The 25,238-nt window shown below is 55.3% G+C and overlaps 2 protein-coding genes across 3 annotated transcripts; both read left to right on the top strand.

Moving 5' to 3' along the window:
- Nucleotides 1–1,014: 1,014 nt before the first annotated feature.
- Nucleotides 1,015–17,472, top strand: LOC101547636 (cytochrome P450 2F5). 2 transcript variants are annotated; one of them, XM_055145980.1, is made up of 11 exons: nt 1,015–1,057; nt 1,155–1,238; nt 3,063–3,247; nt 3,319–3,481; nt 8,724–8,873; nt 10,296–10,456; nt 11,597–11,773; nt 12,147–12,288; nt 12,964–13,151; nt 14,381–14,522; nt 17,085–17,472. In XM_055145980.1, the coding sequence occupies exons 3-11, from the start codon at nt 3,077–3,079 to the stop codon at nt 17,264–17,266; spliced, it is 1,476 nt and encodes a 491-aa protein (XP_055001955.1). In that variant the 5' UTR covers nt 1,015–1,057; nt 1,155–1,238; nt 3,063–3,076; the 3' UTR covers nt 17,267–17,472. The 2 variants fall into 2 exon arrangements, with proteins under 2 accessions (XP_055001955.1, XP_004620838.1); XM_004620781.2 differs by lacking the exon at nt 1,015–1,057 and having other exon boundaries at nt 1,185–1,238; nt 3,037–3,247.
- Nucleotides 17,473–19,545: 2,073 nt separating this feature from the next.
- On the top strand, nt 19,546–25,201 carry LOC101547911 (cytochrome P450 2F2-like). Its single transcript, XM_012935522.2, has 10 exons — nt 19,546–19,554; nt 21,569–21,763; nt 22,318–22,480; nt 22,880–23,029; nt 23,202–23,362; nt 23,527–23,703; nt 23,789–23,930; nt 24,019–24,206; nt 24,797–24,938; nt 25,020–25,201. Exons 1-10 carry the CDS (start codon nt 19,546–19,548, stop codon nt 25,199–25,201), a joined length of 1,509 nt encoding a protein of 502 aa, XP_012790976.2.
- The last annotated feature ends 37 nt before the right edge of the window (nt 25,202–25,238 follow it).

Below are 25,238 nucleotides of genomic sequence, written 5' to 3'. Positions count from 1 at the left end.
CAAGAGTTAGCCCTGAGCACCGCTGGGGATGGTCCCAAAAGACCGAAAAGAAACAAAGTAACCTATGGGGTGCAGAGGAGCCTAGAGTAGGCTCCTTCCCAGAGGAGGTGCCAAGGAAACGAGAGGAATGTGATCCCATAAGCAAACCTTCCCCCAACCTGCCCTAACCGGCCTTTCTGGGGACTTAAACAACAGCAGGGGCCCCTCCTTGTCCTACAGGCCCAGAGTCAGGGGTGTCGTGTTCCCCGGGGACCGCCAGCTCTTCCTCCCCCACCATGGGAACAGCAAACACCATGGGCCCCCAGAAGCCGCCTCTCAGACCCTTGACCTAAGGACATTTGCCCCCTACTCCCAGGTCCCCAGAGTCCTGACCCGGCCAGGTCCTGGCACTCTCTCCCTCCCCCCACCCTCCCCCCCACCGCCCCAGCCAGGCGTTGAGTAACTGAGGCCACTCTCTGGGCAGGAGCTCAGAGTGGAGCAGAACTCAGTTGTTGTGGGTGAGGGGGGTGAGGAGCACTGGGTATGGGGGCCTGAGTCCTCCTTCCGGGCTTTCCCCCTGCCTTCCCTCCTGCCACGGGCCCCACCCCCGCCCCCGCAGTCTGAGAGACACAGGGACAGAGAGCCAGAAGAGAGAAATGGTGGCCCCACCTGGAGAGAAGGCGAGACGGCCCAGAGAGACTCCGGGCTGGAGCAGTGAGAGAGACACAGAGACGCAGACAGCTGCGAGAGCAGAGCCCCGGGGCCCCAGGAAGGCAAAAGCTCCAGAAAACTGGCCAGCATTGGGGGTCACTCGTTCCAGATCACATGGCCAGTCCATAGTCCAGGGAAACTTAAACCCAGAGAAAATCAAACCAGGTGGCCCAAACCCCCAACTTCCTCCATCATTCTCCCAAGGGCCCATCACCCCTGAAACCAGAAACCAGACCCTTTGCCTGGCTCGGGGCAGAAGGCCAGTGGCCGTGAGGAGGGTCAGCTAGCGGGCAGAGGAGGGTTCTCCAGGCCAGTTCCACCCAAGGCGTCCATCCAGCTGGCGGGGTGCCCCGGAGCTGCAGGCGAGGTAAATCCGGAGGGAGGAGGGATTAGAGAGAGTTGGAGAACAAGGGAAGGGGGGGGCCAGGGGGTGTAGACAGAGCTGATTTAAGGGCCACCCCCAGGCCTCCCCCCAGGACACCCAGAGCTTGGGAGCGGCCGGCAGAGCCACTTCGTCGGTGCCCGTTGGTGCCCCAGCAGCACTGCAGGTAAAGAACCAAAGAAGTGAAGCCGGGCACAGGGGGACTGTCTCTGCCACCTCCTCGAGGTCTCTGGGCTCTCTGAAGCCCCGCCATTCACCTGACCCGTGTCCCCTTCCCCAGGGCTTCACCACCCCAACCCCATTGCTGGCAGGAATCAGATCCCTGCAGTGTGACCCCAGATCTCTGCCTCCATCCCTGGGTTCCTGTCCCCTTCTATTCTCTCTGTCGCTGGCTGCACACCTCTCCAAGGGTCCCTCTGTCTGTGCTTGGCTCTGTCGGTCCAGCTCTCCATCCCTCTGTCCCTCTGTCTCCACTGACTCTACACTCTTGGAAGCTCTCCCTGTCTCTGTCTCTCCCTCCTGATGGTCTCTGGCTGTCTCTAGCCCTGTTTCTCTGAGCTCTCTCTGACCAGGCCCCTTCCATGACCCCCCCTCTCTCTCCGCTCTCTCCTCCATCCTCCCTCTCCCTCTCCATCTCCCTCTCTCATCTCCCTCTCCTTCTTCCTCTCCCTCTCCCTCTCTCTCCCCCTCTCCCTGTCTTTATAGTTGATTCTATTCGGATTCAGTCTCCAGAGAGATGATAGACAATAGATATCAGTAGAACCAGAAAATAGATCATAGGTACATAGGCATTGATCAATGAGAGAAGATAGATGAATGCCAGATAATAGATGAATGGCAGATTTTTAAAAAATAGACAAGGCCTTGGGGCTAGAGTGATAGCACAGTGGGTAGGGCGTTTGCCTTGCACACAGCCAACCCGGGTTCGAGTCCCAGCGTCCCATATGGTCCCCTGAGCACCGCCAGGAGTAATTCCTGAGTGCAGAGCCAGGAGTAACCCCTGTGCATTGCCGGGTGTGACCCAAAAAGCAAAAAAAAAAAAAAAATAGACAAGACCAGAGAGATAGGAGTTTGTCTTGCATGTAGGTTTGATTCCTGACACCACATATGGTCCCCCGAGCACCACCAAGAGTGAACCCCGAGTACAGAGCCAGGAGTAAGCATCTGAGAAGCTCCAGGAATGGCCCCAAAACAAACAGGAAGATAGCAAACCATAGAGGATAGGGAGGTAGTGGGTGGATGGATGGATGATAAGCAAACAGCTATAGATATTGAGATCGTCTACATTTTTCTCTGTCACCTGGTCTCTGCATCCATCCCTAGTGCTCTTTGTTTTTGTTTTGGGGCCACACTCAGGGGTGCTCATGGCTTACTCCTCGCTCTGTGCTCAGGGATCATTCCTGGTGGGTTTGGAGGATCAGCTGTGGTGCTGATCCTGAGGGCAAAGCAAGTGCCCTACTTACTCACTGTGCTATCTGTCCAGCCCCCCGCCTCTCTTACTGCCTTACTGTTTTGTCAGGGAACTATGCCTGCCAGTGCTCAGGGGCTAATCTTGGCTCTGTGCTCAAGGACCCTAGGTAGTGCCAGGGTTCAGATCCTGGGTCACAGGGCCAGAGCAATAATACAGTGGCAGTGCGGATGCCTTGCACACAGCCGACGGACGTGGATTTGATCTCATATGGTCCCCCAAATCCACCAAATATTAAAAAATTAATTTTTTAAAAGAAGTTGGCCGGAATGATAGTACAGCAGGGAGGGCAATTGCCTTGCACATGGCCGACCCAAGTTCGATCCCTGGCATCCCTTATGGTCCCCTGAGCACCACCAGGAGTGATTTCTGAGTGCAGAGGCAGGAGTAACGTGGGTCACAGTCAGCATAGCCTCATGCAAGGCAAATGCCCTCCCCCCTGAACTGTTTTCTCTCTCTGCACCTCTCCCCCCTCTCCTCTCCTCACCCTCCCCAGCGCTTCCTGTTTCTCTGTCCCTGCAGCCGCCTGCACCACCATGGACAGTGTCAGCACCGCCGTCCTGCTGCTGCTTCTGGCCTTCATCCTATTCTTCCTCAGGATGGGCGCCAGGGACAAGGGCAAGCTGCCCCCCGGGCCCCGGCCCCTCCCTCTCCTGGGAAACCTGCTCCAACTGCGCTCCCAAGACATGCTCACCTCCCTGACCAAGGTGAGGAGGCCGGCAGGGAGCGGGCGGTGGCCAGCCCCAGCCCCAAGTGACCACTGTCTTCCTGTCCCCAGCTGAGCAAGGAGTACGGCTCCGTGTACACAGTGCATCTCGGGCCCCGGCGGGTGGTGGTCCTCAGCGGGTACCAAACCGTGAAGGAGGCGCTGGTGGACCAGGGTGAGGAGTTCAGCGGCCGTGGGGACTATCCCGTCTTCTACAACTTCACCAAGGGCAACGGTAAGCCTGGCCCCAACCCTGGCCCCAACCCACTCCATACTGAGGCTGGGGACATAGGGACAGGTCTGTCCTATCACTGTATCACTGTATCATAGTCATCCTGTTTTTCATCGATTTGCTCGAGTGGGCACCAGTAACGTCTCCATTTATCCTAGCCCTGAGATTTTAGCAGCCTCTCTTTACGTGTCCTTCCCAACAGTGCCACATTGGAGGCTCTTCCAGGGTCAGGGGAATGAGACCCATCATTGTTACTCTTTTTGGCATATTGAATACACCACAGGGAGCTTGCCAGGCCCTGCCGTGCGGGCAGGATACTCTCAGTAGCTTGCCGGGTTCTCCAAGAGGGAGAACTAGACAATAAGAGGTGGTGCAGCCACAAATGCAGCCGTATACTTCCAGGAGCTTTGTTTTATAGTCTCTGGATCTTGGCCGTTGGGATTACACGGCTGTTGGGGGCAGTTTGTGGGTGTGACTGCCAGGTACTGGAAAATGGGGGATCTGGGTGGAGGAGGCCCAGTCCCAATTCGAGCAGGCTTGGAGATCTCAGCCCCAGGTGCTGCATACCTGGGTTCCTCTGCCGGTTTCTTCATGTGTGAGACACGTCCGAGTGTGTGGAAAGGGGCCTTGAGCATGGCTGTGGCTGGGTTCCAGAGGTCTTTGGCTGCTGGGGCTCTGCTTAGGGCGAGGAGGAAAACTCAACCCACCCCCCTCCAAGGGACCCCAGTGAAGACAGCCAGGCATGGGGGCAGGGACTCTGTCTTTCCTATAGTTTGGGGGTTGGATTTTTTTGAGGGGAGCTTTTTGGGTCACACCTGGCGATACTCAGGAGTTACTCCTGGTGGTGCTCAGGAGACCATATGGGATGCTGGGGATCAAACCTGGGTTGACCACATGCAAAGCAAATTCCCCACCCACTGTGCTATAGCCCTAGCCTTTGTCCTACTGTTCTGAGGCCACTCTAGGCCTCGTCTTCACCAATTGTACCAGATGAGCAAGAACCCAAACCTTCCCCGCCTTCCCCCACCACCAACTGGAATCACACTTCCAGGCAAAGCCCCTTCTGCACCCCGCTCCAAACCCTCTGTCATGCCAATCCCTATCCTGCATCACCAAAAGTCCATCTCAATCAAGAAAAAGAAAGTCTGGTCCTGGCCCCCACTGTCCCCCTCAACCTTCCCTCTACACTCCCCATGTCAGCCTGTACTTAAACTCTTCTGCAGCCTGGACCGCAGCTCACTCCTATGTCCGTTCCCAGGGATAAATCTCCTCTTGGCCCCAGACAATCAGTCCTTGAGTCAAACTGCATGCCACGGCCCCCTCCTATCACCCAGACACCCCTTCAAGTTGCCCGTTATCAGTTCTCGTTTTCAACCTTCACCCCTCCACCAAGTTCCACGCATATCAACCCAACCCCCAGCACAACCTGACCCCAACTTGATGGACATTCTCATCCCACCCAGCTCCACCTCCCTTCACCAACCCCAAATTTAGTGTCCATCCCATAACCCCTAGCACAGTGGGTAGGGCATTTGCCTTGCCTGCGGCTGACCCAGGATCAATTCCTCCATCCCTCTCGGAGAGCCCAGCAAGCTACTGAGAGTATCCTGCCCACATGGCAGAGCCTGGCAACCTACCCATGGTGTATTCGATATGCCAAAAACAGTAACAACAAGTCTCACAATAGAGACATTATTGGTGCCTGTTCGAGCAAACCGATGAACAATGGGATGGCAGTGCTACTGTGCTATAGTGCCCATAACCCCAGTACCCTATGCCCCACTTCCAGCCCCATCGATACCCATCCCATGCCACTCCACCCACTGTGAAATTCCTTCCTTAACCCAGCCTTATCCTTTCCCAATCTCCTGACCCTCTGAGGTTCAGAAGTCATTGAATCTTGTTTCTCTTACTCAAAGGAAGTCATATAACAAAGCTGAGTTCAATAAATGATGGGGAAAGGAAAGACAGAAGGAAAGAAACTCTAGTTCATCTGATGAGAAAGTCCTAAAGACCTGTTTCATGGACTATCCATTTTCCTTCTAAATAATTCCTAGGGGGGGTGGGGGGCTGGCAGAGAGAGAGAGAGAGTACTGGAGGTAAGGCATACGGCTTACCCCAATTCAAATTGCAGTTCCGTGTATGGTCCCCAAGTACTTCTAGAGATCGCTCCTAAGCAGAGACAGGAATATCCCCTGAGTACCACCAAAAACAGGAAGGAGGGGAGGGGGGAAATAGAGAGAGGAGGGAGGAAGAGGAGGAGGAGGAGGAGGAGGAGGAAGGAGGGAGGAGGGAGGAAGAGAAGGAGGGAGGAGCAGGAGGAGGGAGGAGGAGGAGGAGTGAGGAGAAGGAGGAGGAGGAGGAGAAGGAGAAAGGAGGGAGGAGGGAGGAAGAGAAGGAGGGAGAAGGAGGAGGAGGGAGGGAGGAGAAGGAGGAGGAGGAGGAGAAGGAGAAAGGAGGGAGGAGGGAGGAGGAGAAGGAGGGAGGATAAGGAGGAGGAGGAGGAGGATGAGAAAGAGAAGGAGGGAGGAGGAGGAGGAGAAGGAGGAGGAAGGAGAGAGGAGGAAGGAGGAGGAGGAGGAATGAGGAGAAGGAGGGAGGAGAAGAAGGACAAGGAGGAGGAGAAGGAGGAGGAGGAAGAAGAAAAGGAGGAGGAGGAGAAGGAGGAGGATGAGGAGGAGAAGGAGGAGGAGGAGAAGGAGAAGGAGGAGGATGACGAGGAGAAGGAGGAGAAAGGAGGAGGAGGGAGGAGAAGAAGGAGGAAGAGGAGGAGGAGGGGAGGGGGAGGAGGAGGAAGGAGGAGAAGGAGGAGGAGGAGGAGGAAAAGAGGAGAGTCACTAGGTGGGTTCCAGTTACCACAGGAGCTAGAATTAAATAATTAAAGCACTCAGGTTAAAAGAAAGAGAAAGGAAAGGAGGGGAAGAGTAGAGAGGGGAGGGAGGAAAAGGAAGAGGAGGGGAGGAGGAGGAGAAGGAGAGGCACTAGGTGGGTTCCAGTGGAGCTGGAATTAAAGAAATAAAGAGGCTCAGGTTAAAATAAACAGAAACCAAAACAAACAAAAGGACAAGACACTAGTTGAGAGCACTTTCCCCAGGCTTGACCTCACCTGCCCAGACACACCCGAAAGTGTAGATGGGACATTTGTGAGCAGAGACTTGCTCCTTGGACACAGAAACACCAGGGCAAGGGCGCGGAGAGAGAGTTCAAGGGGCCAGAGTGCAGGCTGTGCACGCAGGAGCCCCGGGATTCACCCCTGGCACTGCACGCTGACCTGAGCACCCCTGGCAGCCATCCCCAAGCACAGGGCAGCAAATAGCTCCCGAGCACCACAGCTGTGGCCAAAACAAGCAAGACAGACCAGGACATGGCTTGGCAACATGACACGCGCCTTGTACGCATGCAGCCCGGGGTTTGATCTCCAGTAATGAGAAAAAGGGAAAAGAATGAAACAAAATCTCTGTGCACATGCACACACTGTCTGTCTCTGTTCTTTCAGTACCCAGCGTGGAGGGTGACCACAGGGCCCTGCCACTCTCTCCCTAGCTGTGGGCCTCCAGGCCAGTGCCACCCTGTATCTTATGCTCGCTTGAGGGCTTTGTTACTAAAAGAGAAGGAAGGGGCCAGGACCAGGTGTCACCCAACCATCCCCCCTCCTTTCCCCAAAACAAGAATGCTGGGGGGTTGGAGCCATAGTATAGTGGGCAGGGCATTCGCCTTGCACGCTGCCAACCTGAGTTCAATCTTTGGCATTCTACATGGTACCAGAGCACCTCTGAGTGCAGAGCCAGGAGTAACCCCTGAGCATCGCCAGGTGTGACCTCAGAACAACAACAAAAGGATGCTGAAGGCAACCAGTCAGAAAGGGGAAGCCACAAGGGGTGAAGAGTAACTAGAATGTTCTGAAAGTAAGAGCGGCTTATGCCAAAATCCGCACTGCAGGGAGAGAACAGGCTGTGTCTGGTTCCCCGGAGAAGCACCCAGTGCCTCCAAGTTCATTTGGGAATTCTTTGGGGAGGGCTATATTCTATGGAGGGGTATTTAAATTGTCGTTTTTTGCGTGGTATCAATAGTGTGTTAGGGCTTCCATGTTCTGGGGCCATGCTCCCCACTCAACATGCCCTCTTCCCTGAGCTCCCAGAGCTCGAATCCTAGCGCCCCATCCACTACTATGCGTCCCTTAATTTATGTCCAGTCTCTGAGGCGTTCCCAAATCCATGGATGGTCACCAGCAAATCTGGCCTAACACCTGCCATTGGACAATTTCAGGAACACAGAGGTCAGCCAGGCAGGTTGCAGCGTTAGCTCCACCACGCCCCCGCCCCCACCGTCCCAGTGAGAGCCCCAGTCAATCAAAAGTGTGCACAGGGAAATAGAGGCAGCCTCCTCAGGACCAGGGGGCAAAGAGAACCAAGATGTGCCAAGTCCCAAGCCCTGGCAAGGCATGAAGAGTCACCCCCTGCTCCCATAGCATGGGAAGGGGATACTTCCTGGAAGGACGGGTCGGGATGGGGGGAGGGGGAAGGCTGGAGATAATGCAAACACATCCCCCACACACACCTCTCTCTCCCATCCCCTTCCCTGCCTGTCTCAATCAGTCCCAGGAAATCAGTCTCTGCCGCTCCTCATTGATGAGATGGGCCTCTCTCTTTTGTTTTTCCTTCTGTTTTTCTCTTATTGTTGCTCTTTCTTTTTTTTTTCTTTTTTTTTGCTTTTTGGGTCACACCCGGCGATGCACAGGGGTTACTCCTGGCTCTGCACTCAGGAATCACTCCTGGCAGCGCTCAGGGGACCATATGGGATGCTGGGAATCGAACCCGGGTCAGCCTCGTGCAAGGCAAGCGCCCTACCCGCTGTGCTATTGCTCCAGCCCCACTTTTTGTTGTTCTTTCTATCTGAGAGGACCACACCTGTGGGTGCCCAAGGGCACTAACTGGCTCTGTGCTCAGGGCTGCCCCCTGGCAGTGCTCAGGGGAAAATATGTGATGTAGAGGCTCTGGTCTCTGGGACGCACAAGCAACTCCTGTACTTTTTTTTTTCCTTTTGGGTCACACCCAGCGATGCTCAGGGGTTACTCCTGGATCAGCACTCAGGAATTACTCCTGGCACTGCTCAGAGACCATATAGGATGCAAGGGTTGGAACCTGGGTCGGCCGCGTGCATGGCAAACACCTTCCCCGCTGTACTATCACTCCGGTCCCAACCACTGTATTTTCTCTCCTGTTCTTGCCCCTCTTTCTGTTCCCAGGCATTGCCTTCTCCAATGGGGAACGGTGGAAGGCCCTGAGAAGGTTCTCGGTCCAGATTCTGCGAAACTTCGGGATGGGCAAAAGGAGCATCGAGGAGCGGATTCTGGAGGAAGGCAGCTTCCTGCTGGCAGAGCTCCGCAAAACTGATGGTCAGTATCCGAGGGCGCAACCCAGTGCACGTCCATCCGTCTTGGTGGTCTGGGTGGCCAAATGCCCTAATTGGCGGTCAGGGGGAGGCTGGGCAGAAGAATCTTGCTTGGCAGGTCCAGACCCCGGAAGTTCAACTCGTAACTGTGTTGTCAGGGCCCCAAGCTGTGTTGTTGGGGTTCCTAACTGTGTTGTCGGAGCTCCTAGCTATGTTGTTAGGGATCCTCAGAGCGCAGGACCGAGCATGGTGCTTCTGCAGGTTGGGTCTGCTGTTGGTCCACGGTTGGTTTTGGGGTGCTTCTTGTTGCCATATTTTCCTTTGGGGTGAGACTATCCTGTCCAGGTGCTGGTGTGCCCCTGGATCATGCTGTATCTTGAGCTTATATTGTACTGTGCATGCTGTCTGGTGACCAGTCATAATGCAGGATATTATGGGCTCCCCACTGCCTTTCCAATATCATGTGCACATGCTCATGTGCATGTGTGTGTGCATGTGTGTGAAGCAATGTAGTTTTCAATTAAACTTATTTAGAAAGATGCCAGGCTGGGAAAATAGTAGTACAGCAGAGGTGGGGGAGAGGGGAAGCGTTTACCTTGCATGCAACTCACTCGGGTTCCATCTCCAGCAGTTCATATAGTTCCCCAGCACCACCAGGAGTGATTCCTGAGTGCAGAGACAGAAGCAAGCCCTGAGCATCACCAGGTGTGGCCCAAGGAACAAAATAAAGAGAAAGAGAGGGACAAAGAAAGAGAGAGAGATAAGGGGAGGGGTAGGGCACTTGCCTTATACACAGTCAACCTGGGTTCTATCCTCAGCATCCTATATGGTCCCCTGAGCCCTGTCAGGAGTAATTCCTGAGCACAGAGCCAAGAGTAATCCCGGAGCATTACTGGATGTGATATCCCCACCCTCCTCACACATACACACACCAAAAAAAAAAAAAAGATGTAAAGGGAGAGATGAAAACTGTGTATTCAAGCAGCTTCTCCAGAATGGAGACAGACAAGCAAAGAGACAGACAGTGAAGCTGGAGCGATTGTACAAGTGGAAAGGGCTGCTTTGCGAGCTGCCGACTCGGGTTTGATACCAGGCATCCCATTTGGCCCCTAAGTACCATCTGGAGTAATTCCTGAGTGCAGAGCCATGAGCATCAGTCATGTGTGACCCTATCTCTCACCAAAAAAAGAAAGAAGCACAGAGACAAGCAAACGAGATATGTGTTTCAAGGGAGAATACTGGCTTGAGAAGCAAGTCACATCCTTTTGGGGGATCGGGCTGTCACTGTCCATTGGCTGGTCCCAGGCTTTGGTGGTCCAGTGTGTGGATCGGGTCAGATGCTGGGCTGTTTCTGCTGGGGTCAGCTGTATTTCAGCCCCTTGGGGCGCTGAGCCCACACCCACACCCATCCTGCCCTCCCCGTCAGGTGAGCCCTTCGACCCCACCTTCGTGCTGAGCCGCTCCGTTTCCAACATCATCTGCTCTGTGCTCTTCGGCAGCCGCTTCGACTACGACGATGAGCGTCTTCTCACCATCATCCGCCTCATCAATGACAACTTCCAGATCATGAGCAGTCCCTGGGGAGAGGTCAGGGGTGCAGTTTGGGGGGAAATAAGGTGGGGGGTACACAATCCAAAGGAGAAAAGCAGGGGCAGAGAAATAGTATAATGAAGGGGGTGTTTTCCTTTTGTGTGGCTGACTTGGGTTCAATCCCCTGCACCCTATATGGTCCCCAGCATCACCAGAAGTGATCATTGAGCATAGAGCCAGAAGCCCTGAGCACCACTGGGTGTGGCAAAAAAAAAAGAGAAACAAAGAAAGAAAGAAAGAAAGAAAGAAAGAAAGAAAGAAAGAAAGAAAGAAAGAAAGAAAGAAAGAAAGAAAGAAAGAAAGAAAGAAAGAAAGAAAGAGAAAGAGAGAGAGAGAAAGAAAGAGAGAGAGAAAGAAAGAAAGAAAGAAAGAAAGAAAGAAAGAAAGAAAGAAAGAAAGAAAGAAAGAAAGAAAGAAAGAAAGAAAGAAAGAGAGAGAGAGAGAGAGAAAGGAAGAAGAGAAAGAGGGCTGGAGCAATAGCACAGCGGGTAGGCCATTTGCCTTGCACACAGCCGACCTGGGTTCAATTCCCAGCATCCCATATGGTCCCCTGAGCACTGCCAGGGGTAATAATTCCTGAGTTCAGAGCCAGGAGTAACCCTTGCACATCACCGGGTGTGACCCAAAAAGAAAAAAGGAAGGAAGGAAGGAAGAAAGGAAGGAAGGAAGGAAGGAAGGAAGGAAGGAAGGAAGGAAGGAAGGAAGGAAGGAAGGAAGGAAGGAAGGAAAGAAGGAAGGAAGGAAGGAAAGAAGGAACTGGGGGGAGAGAAAAGAGGGGCAGGAGTGATCATACAGCTGGTAGGACACTTGCCTTGCTTGCAACTGACAGAGGTTTGGTCCATGGCATCCCATATGGTCCCCTGAGCACCTACAGGAATGATTCCTGAGTGCAGAGCCAGGAGTAATCCTTGAGCATCACCAGGTGTGACCCAAAAAGCAAAAAAAAAAGAAGGAAAAGAAAAGAAAAGATAAAAAGAAAGAAAAGGAGGTGGCAGGGAGGGTAACGTGTGTCCCCTCCCCACCCTGTCTCACACACGTAAGACATCACATGAATGCGTCTCCCCACTCCCCCGCACATGTTAGCTATCCACGGGTGTTACACACACACACACATACACCAACTCTGTCTCACCCCAGTTCTACAACATCTTTCCGGGCCTCCTGGATTGGGTCCCTGGGCCACACCGCCGCCTCTTCCAGAACTATGGGTGTATGAAGGAACTCATCGCCGGCATCGTCCGCGAACACCAGGCCTCCCTCGACCCCAACTGTCCCCGGGACTTCATTGATTGTTTCCTCACCAAGATGGCCCAGGTGAGCCAGGAAGGCCCCTCTCTGGTGTGACCTGCTGTCCCTGCCCCAGATGGACGCGGATCCCGGGTCGAGTGAGCCTGGGCAGGAGCTCTGGGATCTCGGGAAGGGAGCTACACTCCGCCGGGCTGGAGGCCAAGCCGGGGTCACCGCCAATTAACAGCTCATTAAGAAGACGTTAAGGCTCAGCGTGAAACCTTAATTGGGGGCCCTGGGGCAAAGAATTTCCTTGCTCCTTGCTCCCCGGGTCCCCAAGGAACGGAGGAGAAGCCAGAGGGACTTCACTGGCTCCGGGTTGCAGTGGTGCTGCCTGCGGGGAAACCCGAGGTCCGGATCGAAGCCTGATTTCCCTCCCCTTCTCCCCAAACCCCCGCAGGAGAAGCAGGACCCGTTGAGCCACTTCTACATGGACACGCTGCTGATGACCACCCACAATCTGCTCTTCGGTGGCACGGAGACGGTGGGCACCACGCTGCGCCACACCTTCCTGGTGCTCATGAAGTACCCAAAAGTGCAAGGTGCGCGCTCCCCCAGGTGAGGCGGGGCCTGCCCACCTGCAAGCCCCGCCCACAGAGGGCCACGCAGCCCCCAAATGCCCCCAGCCAATCCCACCCACCACTCAGGGGGTCTATCCACCCCCACACACATGCCCAGCCCTGTCCACACAGCCCGCAGGGATCATGCCCGCCTCCAGGAAGTCCCCCCGCCCCGCTCGCCTCTGTCCCCGCCCAAGGACCCCGCCCATCTATGGTCACGCCTACATAGGCCCCGCCCACCTGTGTCCCGCCCCCATGGGGATCCTGCGGGCCTCTGTCCCGCCTACATATGCCACGCCCACCGATGTCTTTTCTCTTATAGGACCCCGCTCGCCTATACCCCGCCCATGCAAGCCCCTCCCACCTCTGCCAGCCTTGAGTGGCCCCGCCCATCTATAGCCCCGCCCACGAGGGCACGACCCGCCTCTGCCCCCCCCCCCCCCCCCCCCCGACTTCCCGGATCCTGTGCGGAGGCCCTCAGGTTCAGGGCCGCCTGCTCCGCCGCCACCTCCCAGCACCCCCCCCTCCCAGCACCCACCCCCGCAGCAGGCTCAGGCTCAACCGCACGTGCATCCCTGCCGCAGCGCCTGGGTCCGTCCCACGCAGGGGCCCGCGCCCGCCACTGACCCTCAGCAACACTCCCCCTTCGGTTCCCAGCCCGAGTGCACGAGGAGATCGACCGCGTGGTGGGACGCGCGCGGCTGCCCACGGTAGAGGACCGGGTGTCCATGCCCTACACAGACGCCGTGATCCACGAGGTGCAGCGCTTTGCAGACGTCATCCCCATGAACCTGCCGCACCGCGTCACTCGGGACACCAACTTCCGCGGCTTCGTGCTCCCCAAGGTGCGCGGGCCACCGGGCAGCCCTTCTAACCCGCATCCCCGACTCTCTAACAACCATTACCCCGCCCTGAGGGACCGGAGTACAGCGGGGAAGGTGTTTGTCTTGCAGGCAGTCGACCCGGGTTCAATCACCGGCATCTGGTATGGGTGGTTCCCCGAATTTGCCAGGAGTGATTCCTGAGTAACTCCTGAGCACCGTTGGGTGTGGCCCCTCTAAACATCAACAACAACAAAATACCCCATAACCCCAACTTTAGTTCCTAGCACCCTGAGTCTTAGATATTTAAGGTCTCTGAAGATTCTCTGAGCCCTCCACACACGCCTGCACACATACACCTGCTATTCCCAGTCTGCTCCACAAGTGTATTTGACATTCCTCAACTCTCAACCACAGCACCCAGCACTACGAATCCCCAGACACCAACACACATTGATGGAGTCCTGTGCCCCGCTGCCTCCTATCCAGGTCCCCACACCTCCAGCCTAGTAAAGTGGAAATTCTTGAGACCCTTCAACCCCCACCCTCTTTTTTCTCAGTGATTACTCTCAGCTCTGTGCTCGTGGGGTCACTCCTGGCAGTCTTTGGGAACCATGTGGGGCCCACCCATAGGCAATGCATGTACTTTGGCCTCTTTGCCTATCTCTCTGGTCCTTTTAAGCTACTGGATCTGGGAGTCCAGAGCAATAGCACTGGGTGCTTGCTTTGCACAGAGCCAACCCGGGATTTGATCCCCAGCACCTGTGGATATGGTCCCCCGAGCCCTGTCAGGAGTGATTCCTGAGCACAGAGCCAGGAGTAATCCCTGAGCACTACATCAATAAATAAACTAATGATTCTGAAGAGCTAGAGAGATAACACAGGGGATAGAAAAGGTGCACTTGTCTTGCATGTGGCTGGCCCGGGTTCTATCCAGGGGACCTCAAAGCACCACTAGGGGTCACTCCTGAGCATACAGCTACAAATAGCCTCTGAGCACTGTAGCCAAAGGAAAAAAAAAGTAGGAGATGGGAGTCCATCACCACACCCGGTGATGCTCAGGACTTACTCCTGTCTGCACTCAGGAATCACTCCTAGTGCCCTCGGGGGACCATATGGGGTGCCAGGGATCCAACCTGGTTTGACCATGTGCAAGTTAAGTTCCCTATCTGCTGTGCTATCTCTGCAGCCCAGCAAATGTTAATAATAATAATGGTAACTGAGTAACTGCTTCTGCCTCCCCACCCTCACAGGGCACGGATGTCATTACTCTTCTCAATACAGTCCACTATGACCCTAGTCAGTTCGTGACGCCCCAGGAATTCAACCCTGAGCATTTTCTGGATGACAATAAGTCCTTCAAGAAGAGCCCTGCCTTCATGCCGTTTTCTGCAGGTGAGTGCAGGAGATCCGACAGCAACAGTCAGTCTTCCTGGCCCTTATCTCCTTATTCCAATTACAGTCACCAATCCCAACCCTTTCATTTCATCATCCACAATCATCCTCAGCCTTGGGTGTGCAGAGATACTTGTCCTCCCTCCTCACTCTGCTCCTACAGGCTAAAGGGGGAAGAAAGGGGCAATGGCAGAGGCAGGGGCGGGGAAAATCCATGCCAGATAAGATCAACCAGGCTTCAGTGCCTGTCACTCCATATAGTGCGCTGAGTCCATCAAGAGTACTCTCTAAGTGCAGACCCAGGAGTCAGCCCTGAGCATCGCTGACTGTGGTCCAGTGAAACAAAAGAAACTGGAAAAAATTGAGGGAGATGGGCTGGAGCAATAGCACAGTGGGTGGGGTGTTTGCCTTGCACACGGCCAACCCGAGTTCGATTCCCAGCATCCCATATGGTCCCCTGAGCTCCGCCCGGGGTAATTCCTGAGTGCAGAGCCAGGAGTAACCCCTGTGCATCGCCGGGTGTGACCCAAAAAGCAAAAAAACAAAAAACAAAAAAAACACTTGAAATTGGTCGTTACCAGTTTTCCACTAGGTGTCGCCGTTGAGGTAGTTCTTGGTGTCATTCTTCATTCTTTAACAAAAAGAGACCCATACAAATGGAGAGGGGTTACAAAGAAACTGAACTTGATATTGCCTACTACCTGCCAGGAGCTGCTTCTGAGAAGAGTTGGGGGCCGAGTAAGAGCAGATTCCAACTCTGCCATCGCCTAGCAGAATGGCCTTGGATATGTTCACCTTTCTATACCTCAATGTGCAATCTTTAAGATGATAGGGCTGGGGCCAGAGCAATAGTACAGTGGGGAGGGCATTTGTCTTCCATGCAGCCGACCTGGGTTCGATCCCTGGCATCTCATATGGTCCCCCATGCATAGTAATTCCTGAATGCAGAGCCAGGAGTAGCCGGAGCATGGCATAATACCCCAAAAGCCCCCCCCCCCAAAGGAAAAAAGATGGTAGGGCTTAGGTCTTAGGTCTGGTTGTAACTCAGCAGGGAAAGTATCGTGAGGCCTTGGGTTCAATTCAGTTTGGGGGAGGGAAGAAAGGAAGGGAGGGAAGGATGGAAAGTGGAAGGGAGAGAAGGAGGGTATGGCACTTGTCTTGCACACTGCTAACCTGGATTCAATCCCCAGCACCATATGTGGTCCCCCAGCCCACCAAAGTTATCCCTGAGCACTGCTGGGTATAACACAAAAATAAGCCGAAATAATTGCTATGAGCATTGCTATGAGGATTCCACTGTAATCGCAGTAATAAGAGACACAGCTCAGTAGTAAAGCACAGGCTTTGCATGTGTAAGGCACTGGGTTCATGGGGTTGGAATGATAGTACAGCAAGAAGGCATTTTCCTTGCACATGGCTGACCAAGATTCAATCCCTGGCATCACATATGCCCCCCGAGCAATGCCAGGAGCAATTTCTGACTGCAGAGCCGGGAGCAATCCCTGAGCACCTCCAGGTGTGATCGCAAAAGCCAAAAATAAATAAATAAATAAATAAATAAAGGCACTGGGTTCAATCCCTATCCCTAGCATATGTACTCACAGATTTTTAAAATGAGTATCAGGATCAGGGGCTGGAGCGATAGCACAGTGGTTGGGCTTTCACCTTTCACGCAGCCAACCCGTGTTCGATTCCTCTGCCCCTCTCAGAGTGCCCAGCAAGCTACTGAGAGTATGGAGCCCGCTCGGCAGAGCCTGGCAAGCTACCCGTGCGTATTGGATATGCCAAAAACAGTAACAATAAGTTTCTCAATAAGAGATGTTACTGGTGCCCGCTCGAACAAATCGCAACGGGATGACAGTGATCAGGATCAGCTGCAGTGATACCCCTAGTGAGACCTATCCAAGTGTTATCTGCTGCAACTGCAGTACCAACCACAATAACCTAAGAACATCCCATGGGATGCTCCGGAGCAGAGCTAGGGACCTGGGGGCGACTCCTAGCCATACTTACCAACAGTTCAGGGCTAGGACCCAGAGGTACTAGGGGGCCACCAAAGCCACATCCAGAATGGGATTGCCAGGGACACATCTCAAGTCCTTGTATATGCAGGCATGCACCCCTAACCCCTGAGTTCTCCACCTGACCCCAGTATCCTCCTTCTCCATACCCAGAAACGGTGGCTTTGCCCAAGATCACGAAAACACTAATGGCATAACCCGAGTTAGAACCTGGGAATTTGTTTGTCTGTTTGGGAGGGTATGGGCGGGAGGTTGGGCCCATATCTAGCTGTACTCAGGGCTTATTCCTCGCTTTGCACTCATGGCTCACTCCAGGTGGACTCGGGAGATTATATGGGATCCCGGGGATCAAACCCAGATTATCTGGGCGCAAGGCAACTGACCAATCAGCTCAGGCCCACCAAGATTTGCTTTAAAAGCCCTTTCCCGGCCTCTAGAGGGGCAGTCTACGACGTCCCCGCTGTTTGTCCTTCTGCGTTTGTCTCCGTAAATGTGGGGGGGTGATGCACCCCATCTTCTCTCCCCACCCCTTCCCTCGCAGGCCGCCGGCTGTGCCTGGGAGAGTCGCTGGCGCGCATGGAGCTCTTCCTGTACCTCACGGCCATCCTGCAGAACTTCACGCTGCAGCCGCTGGGGGCGCCCGAGGACATCGACCTGACGCCGCTCAGCTCCGGGCTGGGCAACCTGCCGCGGCCCTTCCAGCTGAGCGTGCGCGCGCGCTGACCCGCGGGCCGCGCTTCTCCGCACCTGTCACATGTCTCCACTCCACCCGCCGCCACGACACCCCCCGCCCCCCGATCGCTCCCTCGTAACCGGGTCTGTGCCCCCAGAGGCATAAGGAAAGGCATGGGGAAGGGAGGACGCATGCCTGCTTTTGCCCCAATTGCTTCCAACCGCGCCTCTTAGGGGTGATTTTGTATCAAGTCCTAATAAATTATAATCGGTTCAAACAGGCGTTGGCTGGGGACTGGAGAGATAGTAAAAACCATGTGTTGACTGAACTAAAGGGAGGGGAGTCCCTGAGAGTGGAGGAAAGGAGGTCGGGCCTCCAAGGGGGAACCGCACCCAACTGTGACTTCTTTTAATCAAGCTTAAGGCTGCTAGAAATTGCCAGAAATTGTTTACGACGAGACCCGGAAAGATAGTACAGTGGAGAGGATGCTTGCGGTGCAGGGGGCTGACCTGGGTTTGATCACCAGTACCCCACGCAGTCTCTCAACCCCACTAGGAGTGATCCCTGAGCACAAAGTCAGGAGTAAAACCTGAGTATCACTGGGTGTGACCCCCAGGCAAGAGAGACTGGAGTGATAGTCCAGCAGGGAGGGTGCTTGTCTTCCATGCAACCAACCCCATTCAATTCCTGGCACTTTTATGGTCCCCCAAGCCCCGCCGGGAGTGACCCCTGAATGCTGAGCCTGGAGTAATTGCCAGGTGTGGCCTCAAAGCAAAACAAAAAAAAGGAAAAGGGAAAGAAAAAGTTGTTTTCTCAGGAAGAACTGGAGAATCAAGCCTCTGAGAGGCAGAGAAACTGAAGGCAGAATGAAAAAGCACCCCAGAGAGATGCTGGGGTGCAGGGAAAAAGTGACAGCATGGAGAGCTAAACTAGCCCCAGAGATCAACAAATCACAATCACTAACACTCACAGGGGCTTCCTTTCACCTGCTGTGCTCAAGGCCACCTTTAATCCTCCCCATGGATGATGCGGGTGATGCGAACTGGAACATAGTACAGCAGGGAAAGCATTTGCCTTGCACCATATGGGATGCTGGGGATCGAACCTGGGTCGGCCACATGCAAGGCAAAAATACCCTACCCACTGTACTATTGCTCCAGCCAGGAAACAGAACACTGTGGGCCCTTTTCCCAAATGAGCAGAGGCTTAAAGAGGTTTAAGTGACTTGCCCAAGATAACACAGCTAGAAATGAACAGAAGCCTGCTCTGGGACACAGATGGGTTCTAACACTCCTTCAATCCATCTCACTGTCAGAGACATGGAGGAAAGCAGAGAGATACAAGAGCTGAGGGACACAGAGACAGACTGGAAGAGAGAGGCAAGGAGAAAGAAGATAGAAGGGAGAAACTAGGGAGTAGCCCAGAAAGGACTGGAACACATGCTTTGCCTGTTAGAGCCCCCGGTTCAGTCCCCAGTACCTCATGTCTACCAAGAGAATTCAGGAAACACCCCTGGGGAGGCCCTCCAAAAAAATGGGGGGATCAGAGCAATGGTACATCGGGGAGGGTGTTTGCTTTGCACACAGCTGACCCAGGTTTGATCCCTGGCATCCTATAGGGTCCCCCAAGCACTGGCAGGAGTGACCCCAGAGTGTAGAGCCAGGAGTAACCCCTGAGCATCGCCAGTGTGACCCAAAAACAAAAAAATAGGGGTGGGGGTGACAGAGAAATAGTATATGTGTAAGGTGCTTGTCTTGCATGCAGCTGACCCTGATTTGATCCCTGGCACCAAGTAAGGTTCCCTGACACTGCCAGGTGTGATCCCTGAGCACAGTCTGGTGTGACCCCCAAACAAAATAAAACAGAACAAAAAGTGGGTGAGAACATGAGTAGAGAAAGACGGAAAGAAAGGGCAGGAGAAGCCAGGGAGATAGACTCCCCCCAATTCTCTTTCTTCTCAGGGGTGACACTTCCCTCCCTCTGGGATGAGTCTAGCCTGGAGTGCAGATTTCCAATTGACACGAACTTGACAGTTTGATGTTCCTGCTGACACAGTCTTTTCCCAGTGACCAGGCAGCTGGAACTTCATTAAGCCAGAGTCAAGACAACAGGATGCCCACAGCCAAGGGTGGAGCTGGCTGGCCAGACAGAACAAGGCTCGTCTGCCCCAGGCTCTCCAGAGGCCAGGACACGCTCCGCTGGGCACGGAGCCTGCTGAAGTGAGGCTTATAGGCGGTCCCCACTTGACCGAGTTAGTTCCTTAATCCCCACGCAGTTCCCACCACTGGTCAATCATGAAGTCTGCCCCAGGCCCCAATCAGGGACGCAGATGGGGAAGGTGAGAAAGAGGTCCCAAAAGGATCCAAGGAGAAAAGATGGAGGGAATGCACAGACAGAAAAAGTGAAGGATGCAAGGGCTGGTGAGAGTTTACAGCGGGGAGGGAGCTTGCCTTGCATGTGGCCTATTGGGTTTGATCCCTGGTACCCCATGGGGTCCCCAGAACATGGCTAGGAGTGATCCCGAGGGCACAGCCAGTAGTAAGTCCTGAGCACAGCCAGGTGAGGTCCCAAAGCAGAAAGAAAGAAAGAAAGAAAGAAAGAAAGAAAGAAAGAAAGAAAGAAAGAAAGAAAGAAAGAAAGAAAGAAAGAAAGAAAGAAAGAAAGAAAGAAAGAAAGAAAGAAAGAAAGAAAGGAGGGAGGGAGGGAGGGAGGGGGAGAGGGAAGCGGGAAGGAAGGGGAAGGAGGGGAGGAAGGAAGGAAGGAAGGAAGGAAGGAAGGAAGGAAGGAAGGAAGGAAGGAAGGAAGGAAGGAAGGAAGGAAGGAAGGAAGGAGGGAGGAGAGAAGGGCAGAGACTGGGAGATGCATTGTGTCCAGCAAAGAGAACTTCTGAGAATCAAAGACAGCAGACAGAGAAGAAATAAAGCGGGGTGGAGGGAAGACAGCAGCTAGAAGGAAGCAAGAGTCTAAAACAAAGACAGAAGAGATGATGGTGGGCCAGAGAGATCATGCCATTGGTAGGGTGCTTGAAGAATAAGGGACGCAAAGAGCTGAGATGTTCTGAGTTGAGGCCCAGGGCTGGAACATGTGCTTTGAAGATGTACCCCAGATCTTCATGTTCCCCTGAGTGCCACCAAGTATGCTTCCCTTAGCACCCCCACCCCACCCAGCCCCCCCAAAAAAGATGAGATACCAAGACAAGAAGAGATGGTGACAAAGATTCAGCTAAAGACAGAAATGGAGTCTGAGCTCAATACAGAAACACAAAAGTTGGGATGAGGTCTGCAGCATTAGGACTGTGGGTAAGGCTCTTAGCTGGCATACAGCTCAGCTGGAACCCCAGCACCTCATAGGGTGCCCCAAGCTCCAGCAGGAGTGATCCCTGGCACAGAGGCAGGAATAAGCCTTGAGCATCACTGGGTATAGAGACCCCATTGGGGGGTTAAAAAAGGATGAAAGGGTCTTGCATTCCTTCACAAACATTGATTTTAAGAGTTTATTTTGTTTGGGGTTTTTTGGATGGGCTCTATGCTCAGGGATCACTCCTAGAGGTGCTCAGGACACCATGTGGGATGTTGGTAATTAAACTCAGGTTGACTGTGTGCAAGGCAAGCACCCTATCTGCTGTACTATCATTCTGGCCCTGGGTGCAGAATGTGGAGGGGGTGAGGCTGAGGGGCTGGAAGGCAGAGAGGGAAAAAGAAACTGGGACAGGGGCTGGAGTGATAGCACAGCGAGTAGGGCGTTTGCCTCGCACACGGCCGACCCGGGTTTGATTCCCAGCATCCCTTATGGTCCCCTGAGCACTGCCAGGAGTAATTCCTGAGTGCAGAGCCAGGAGTAACCCCTGTGCATTGCCAGGTGTGACCCAAAAAGCAAAAAACAAAACAAAACAAAACTGGGACAGGGACAGGAATTCAGGACAGAGCATAAGGATGTGGAGAAGAGGGCGCCCACTCATGGGGGAAACACGGAGGAATCCTAGGGGAGCCAGGCGTGGGGAGGCTGGGGGCGGAGGAGCATCTGTTTAGGAACTGGAAGTTAGAGGGAGCAGAAGTGCCAGGAGCTTCGGAAATACACCCCCTACAAGCAAAATACAGTGGTTCCAACAGGGCAAGGGGCTGAGAAAGGTGCACCTGATATTGACGCTGGTTGCCAAACTGTGCAGGTTGGGGCACGCGCCCCCCAAAGGCTAGGGGAAGCTTCCACTGACGAGCTAGGGCAGGGGTGTAGCGGAGAACTCCGGGCTTGGGATGGAGCCGCCGGCGGGGCGTCCACCCCTCCCACAGCGCGTCCCCGCCCCCCGCTCCTCCCAGGACCCAAGGCAATGAAATAGAGATGAAGCGGCACCGCAGTCGCGAGCCCAGAAGGACACGATGGTCACGGGCATTGTAGCTCTGCTGTTGCTGTTGCTGCTACTGGCATTAGCCAGGCGCGGTGGGGGGGCGCGGGGCAAGCTAGGGGCCCTACCCCCAGGGCCCACGCCGCTCCCGCTGCTGGGAAACCTCATGCAGCTGGAGTCGGGGCGCCTGGACCGTGCATTGATGGAGGTAACCCTGGTTAGGGGAGCAGGGAGGTGGACAAAATTGGGGATTCGTCAAGGTGGCACTGGGGAACACATCTCCTAGTTCTCGGAAATGGGACCAGGCCGAGGGTTGGAACCCCCTGAGTTCTGGAAATGCGGAGTTCCCGAAGGAAAACTGGGGAGGAGGCGGGCTGGGCAGCAGCTGGGGTGCCAGACATCTGGCAGCTGTGATGGGCAATCACATCTGGAGGGATGAGGGGAAAGTGAGGTCCTCAGCAACCGCTTCATGTAGAGCAGTGGCTACACTCCAGTCGCAACTCCTGGGTGGGTGGGAGGAGTCGGGGGCGGGAATTTCTTCATTGCCGGGGAGAGAAGGGGTGCAGCGGGGCTGTCCGGTTCAAGGTGGGTGATGGGAACTCTAAGGGTCCAGACCCCCAATCTTCTAGATGCTAAGAGAATGCTGGGGACCGGGACTCCTGGGGCTGGAGAAAGGGGTACCATGAGCTGGGGGTTCGAAAAGTCTCGAAGTGGGGCGGTAGCTGCCACTCAGGCACTCGGCTGAGCCCCTGCTCCCGGTAGCTCTCCGGCCGCTGGGGCCCGGTGTTCACGGTGTGGCTGGGCCCGCGCCCCGCAGTGGTGCTGTGCGGCTACGCAGCGCTGCGGGACGCGCTAGTGCTGCAGGCGGACACCTTCTCCGGCCGCGGGACACTGGCAGTCTTCGAACGCTTCACGCGCGGAAACGGTGAGGCACGCGCGGCGCAGGACCGGCTCTGCACTGTCGGCTCGCAGCTGGGGAGACAAGGGGCGGGGCCGGGCACGGGGGTGTGGGGCCTAGCGGAGCAGCCGAGCCAACGAGGAGCCACAACGAGGAGGCGGGCGGGGCTAAGACGTAAGGCCCACCCCCCGCGCAGCCAATAGGAACGCGCGATACGGAAGCGAAAAGGCGCACGCTCTGGTCGGGGCCCGGGACTTGCATGCAGCTATGGGGCCCCGGTGTGAGCTGGGCTGGAAAAACACGAGCGGCCTGGAAAAGAAATTAAACTGAGGGTGGCGAGGCCGCCGGGCCCCGCGCCTGGAAGCTTTCGGGGTAGGGCGTGGCCGACTCACGGCCTTGATTTCCCCCGCTGCTCCCTCTCCCCAGGCATCGTGTTTTCTAACGGGCAGCGCTGGCAGAGGCTGCGCAATTTTGCAATCGGAGCGCTCAAGGAGTTCGGCCTGGGTACGCGGACCATCGAGGAGCGCGTCCTGGAGGAAGCGGCATGTCTGCTTGAGGAATTCCAAGCCACCAATGGTGTGACAGGGCTGGGAAGGCAAAAGGGCCTGGTGCGGGTGTGCCCAGGGGATTGCTGGAAAGGCACATTGGAAAGGTAGGGTGGGTTTAGAAAGAAGCGAGTTAAGGCCAAGCAAGAGCTAGCCGAGGGTAGTGCCAGAGCGTTATGACCGCGCGCTGTCCCCACTGCCAGGGGCCCCGTTGGACCCCCGGAGGCTGCTCGATAGCGCCGTGGCAAACGTTATCTGTTCCGTGGTGTTCGGGAACCGCTATGGCTATGAGGACCCGGAGTTCCTGAGGCTTCTGGATCTCTTCCTTGATAACTTCCACATCATGAGCACTAGATGGGGAGAGGTGAGTGGTTGGTCGCCCCGCCCTCCCCCGAGGGGTCAACAGAGCATGCGTCGACCAGAGTCGACTGCAAGAGATCTAGAATACACATCCCCACACATTGCTCTAGACCTCTAGAGGGCAATCAGTAGTTCTGCTCAAGCTCCCACTGAGACCCTGTTCCCCAGATGTACAACATTTTCCCTTCCCTGATGGACTGGCTTCCCGGCCCCCACCACCAAATCTTCCGAAACTTCGCCGAGCTGCGGGTCTTCATCTCCGAGCAAATCCAGCGGCACCGGGAGACGCGGCAAGCTGGAGAGCCCCGGGATTTCATCGACTGCTTTCTCGACCAGATGGATAAGGTGCAGCCCGCCCACCCTACCCTGAACTCTCCCGATCGCCCAGTAGGCACCCAGTTCACAAAGCACCACCCTCCACCGCCCACAGGAACAGGACCACCAGGACACCTATTTCCATGAGGAGTCCCTGGTGATGACCACGCACAATCTTTTCTTCGGGGGCACCGAGACCACGAGCACCACCCTGCGTTATGGGCTCCTCATTCTGCTCAAGTACCCAGAGGTGGCAGGTCTGGAGAACTGGGGGTGGGAGAACCTAGGGTTTGGGATGGCTGGGGAACATGATTCAGCGCTGTTCACACCCCCCACCGGCCCCAGCCAAGGTGCAGGCTGAGTTGGACTCCGTGGTGGGTCGCAGCCGCACCCCGAGCCTGGATGACCGCCAGCGCCTGCCCTACACCAATGCTGTGCTGCACGAGATCCAGCGTTTCATCAGCGTGCTGCCCCTGGGGCTGCCCCGCGCCGTCACCCGAGACACCCACCTGCGAGGCCACTTCCTGCCCAAGGTGCCCACTAAGTCTGAGGATTCCAGGCACTGGAGCTGAGAAGGGGGACATGTGTACAGGACTGATGAGGACTGGGGCAGCAACCCTGCCCTCTCCCTGCTGGCTCCTAAGCTAGCAGGCGAGGATATAAGGAAAAGGAGGTTACTTCAAAGGGCTGGAACAAATGGGTTCCCCAAATACTACCAGGTGTGGCCCTGCTGGCCTCATAGGCACAAGCACCAAGACTTCAGCACTGAAAATCTTAAGTCTCAGGGGGACAGAAGGCAGTGTTGGAGACCTGGTCGACGCTCAGGAATTACTCCTGGCTCTGCACTCCAGGATCCCTCGGGGCGGTGCTTAGGGGACCACATGGGATGCAGAGATCAAACCCAGGTTGGCTGTGTGCAAGGCAAACCTTCGTGCACCCACCCCTGGCCCATCTAAGCACTTACTTTGTGTGCTGGAAGTCCAGTTTGACCCCTAGCACCACACACTCTCCTGAACACTATTCCAAGACTCCGAAGCACAAAGCCAGGAGTAACCCTCTGAGCACTGCTGGGTATGGCCCCCAAACAAACAGGAAGCCCATGATTTATCTTGCACCCCTCCAGGGCACCTACGTGATTCCTCTGCTGGTGTCTGCTCACTGGGACCCCAGCCAGTTCAAGGACCCTGAGCACTTCAACCCTGGCAATTTCCTGGATGATAAGGGCGAGTTCCAGGGCAAAGACGCCTTCATGCCCTTTGCCCCAGGTCTGTGAGAGGCAAGGTGGGGAGCCAGTTGGCCAGGCCCTGGGTGCCCTAAGTTCTTAGTCTGTCCTTCTGTGTCCCCAGGCAAGCGGATGTGCCTGGGTGCAGGCCTGGCCCGGTCCGAGATCTTTCTTTTCTTCACGGCCATCCTGCAGAGGTTCAGCCTGCGCCCCGTTGGGAGCCCGGCCAATATCGACCTCACCCCACAGTGTACCGGCCTGGGCAACTTGCCCCCAGCCTTCCAGCTCCACCTGGTGGCCCGCTGAGGTCAGGCCCACCAGCTCAGGCCCCTTTGCCCCCACT

This window comes from Sorex araneus, chromosome 8 (assembly GCF_027595985.1).
Source record: "Sorex araneus isolate mSorAra2 chromosome 8, mSorAra2.pri, whole genome shotgun sequence".
NCBI lineage: Eukaryota > Metazoa > Chordata > Mammalia > Eulipotyphla > Soricidae > Sorex > Sorex araneus.
This window is presented reverse-complemented; position numbering and strand designations above follow the sequence as displayed.

Bases quoted from the DNA above. Each gene is read 5' to 3' on its own strand.
- LOC101547636 (XM_055145980.1), top strand. From the start codon at position 3,077: ATGGACAGTGTCAGCACCGCCGTCCTGCTGCTGCTTCTGGCCTTCATC. The intron at 8,874-10,295 runs GTCAGTATCCGA...CCTCCCCGTCAG, and splicing joins AGAGCTCCGCAAAACTGATG to GTGAGCCCTTCGACCCCACC. The intron at 11,774-12,146 runs GTGAGCCAGGAA...AAACCCCCGCAG, and splicing joins TCCTCACCAAGATGGCCCAG to GAGAAGCAGGACCCGTTGAG.
- LOC101547911 (XM_012935522.2), top strand. The intron at 23,704-23,788 runs GTGCAGCCCGCC...CACCGCCCACAG, and splicing joins TTCTCGACCAGATGGATAAG to GAACAGGACCACCAGGACAC. The intron at 23,931-24,018 runs GTCTGGAGAACT...CACCGGCCCCAG, and splicing joins CAAGTACCCAGAGGTGGCAG to CCAAGGTGCAGGCTGAGTTG.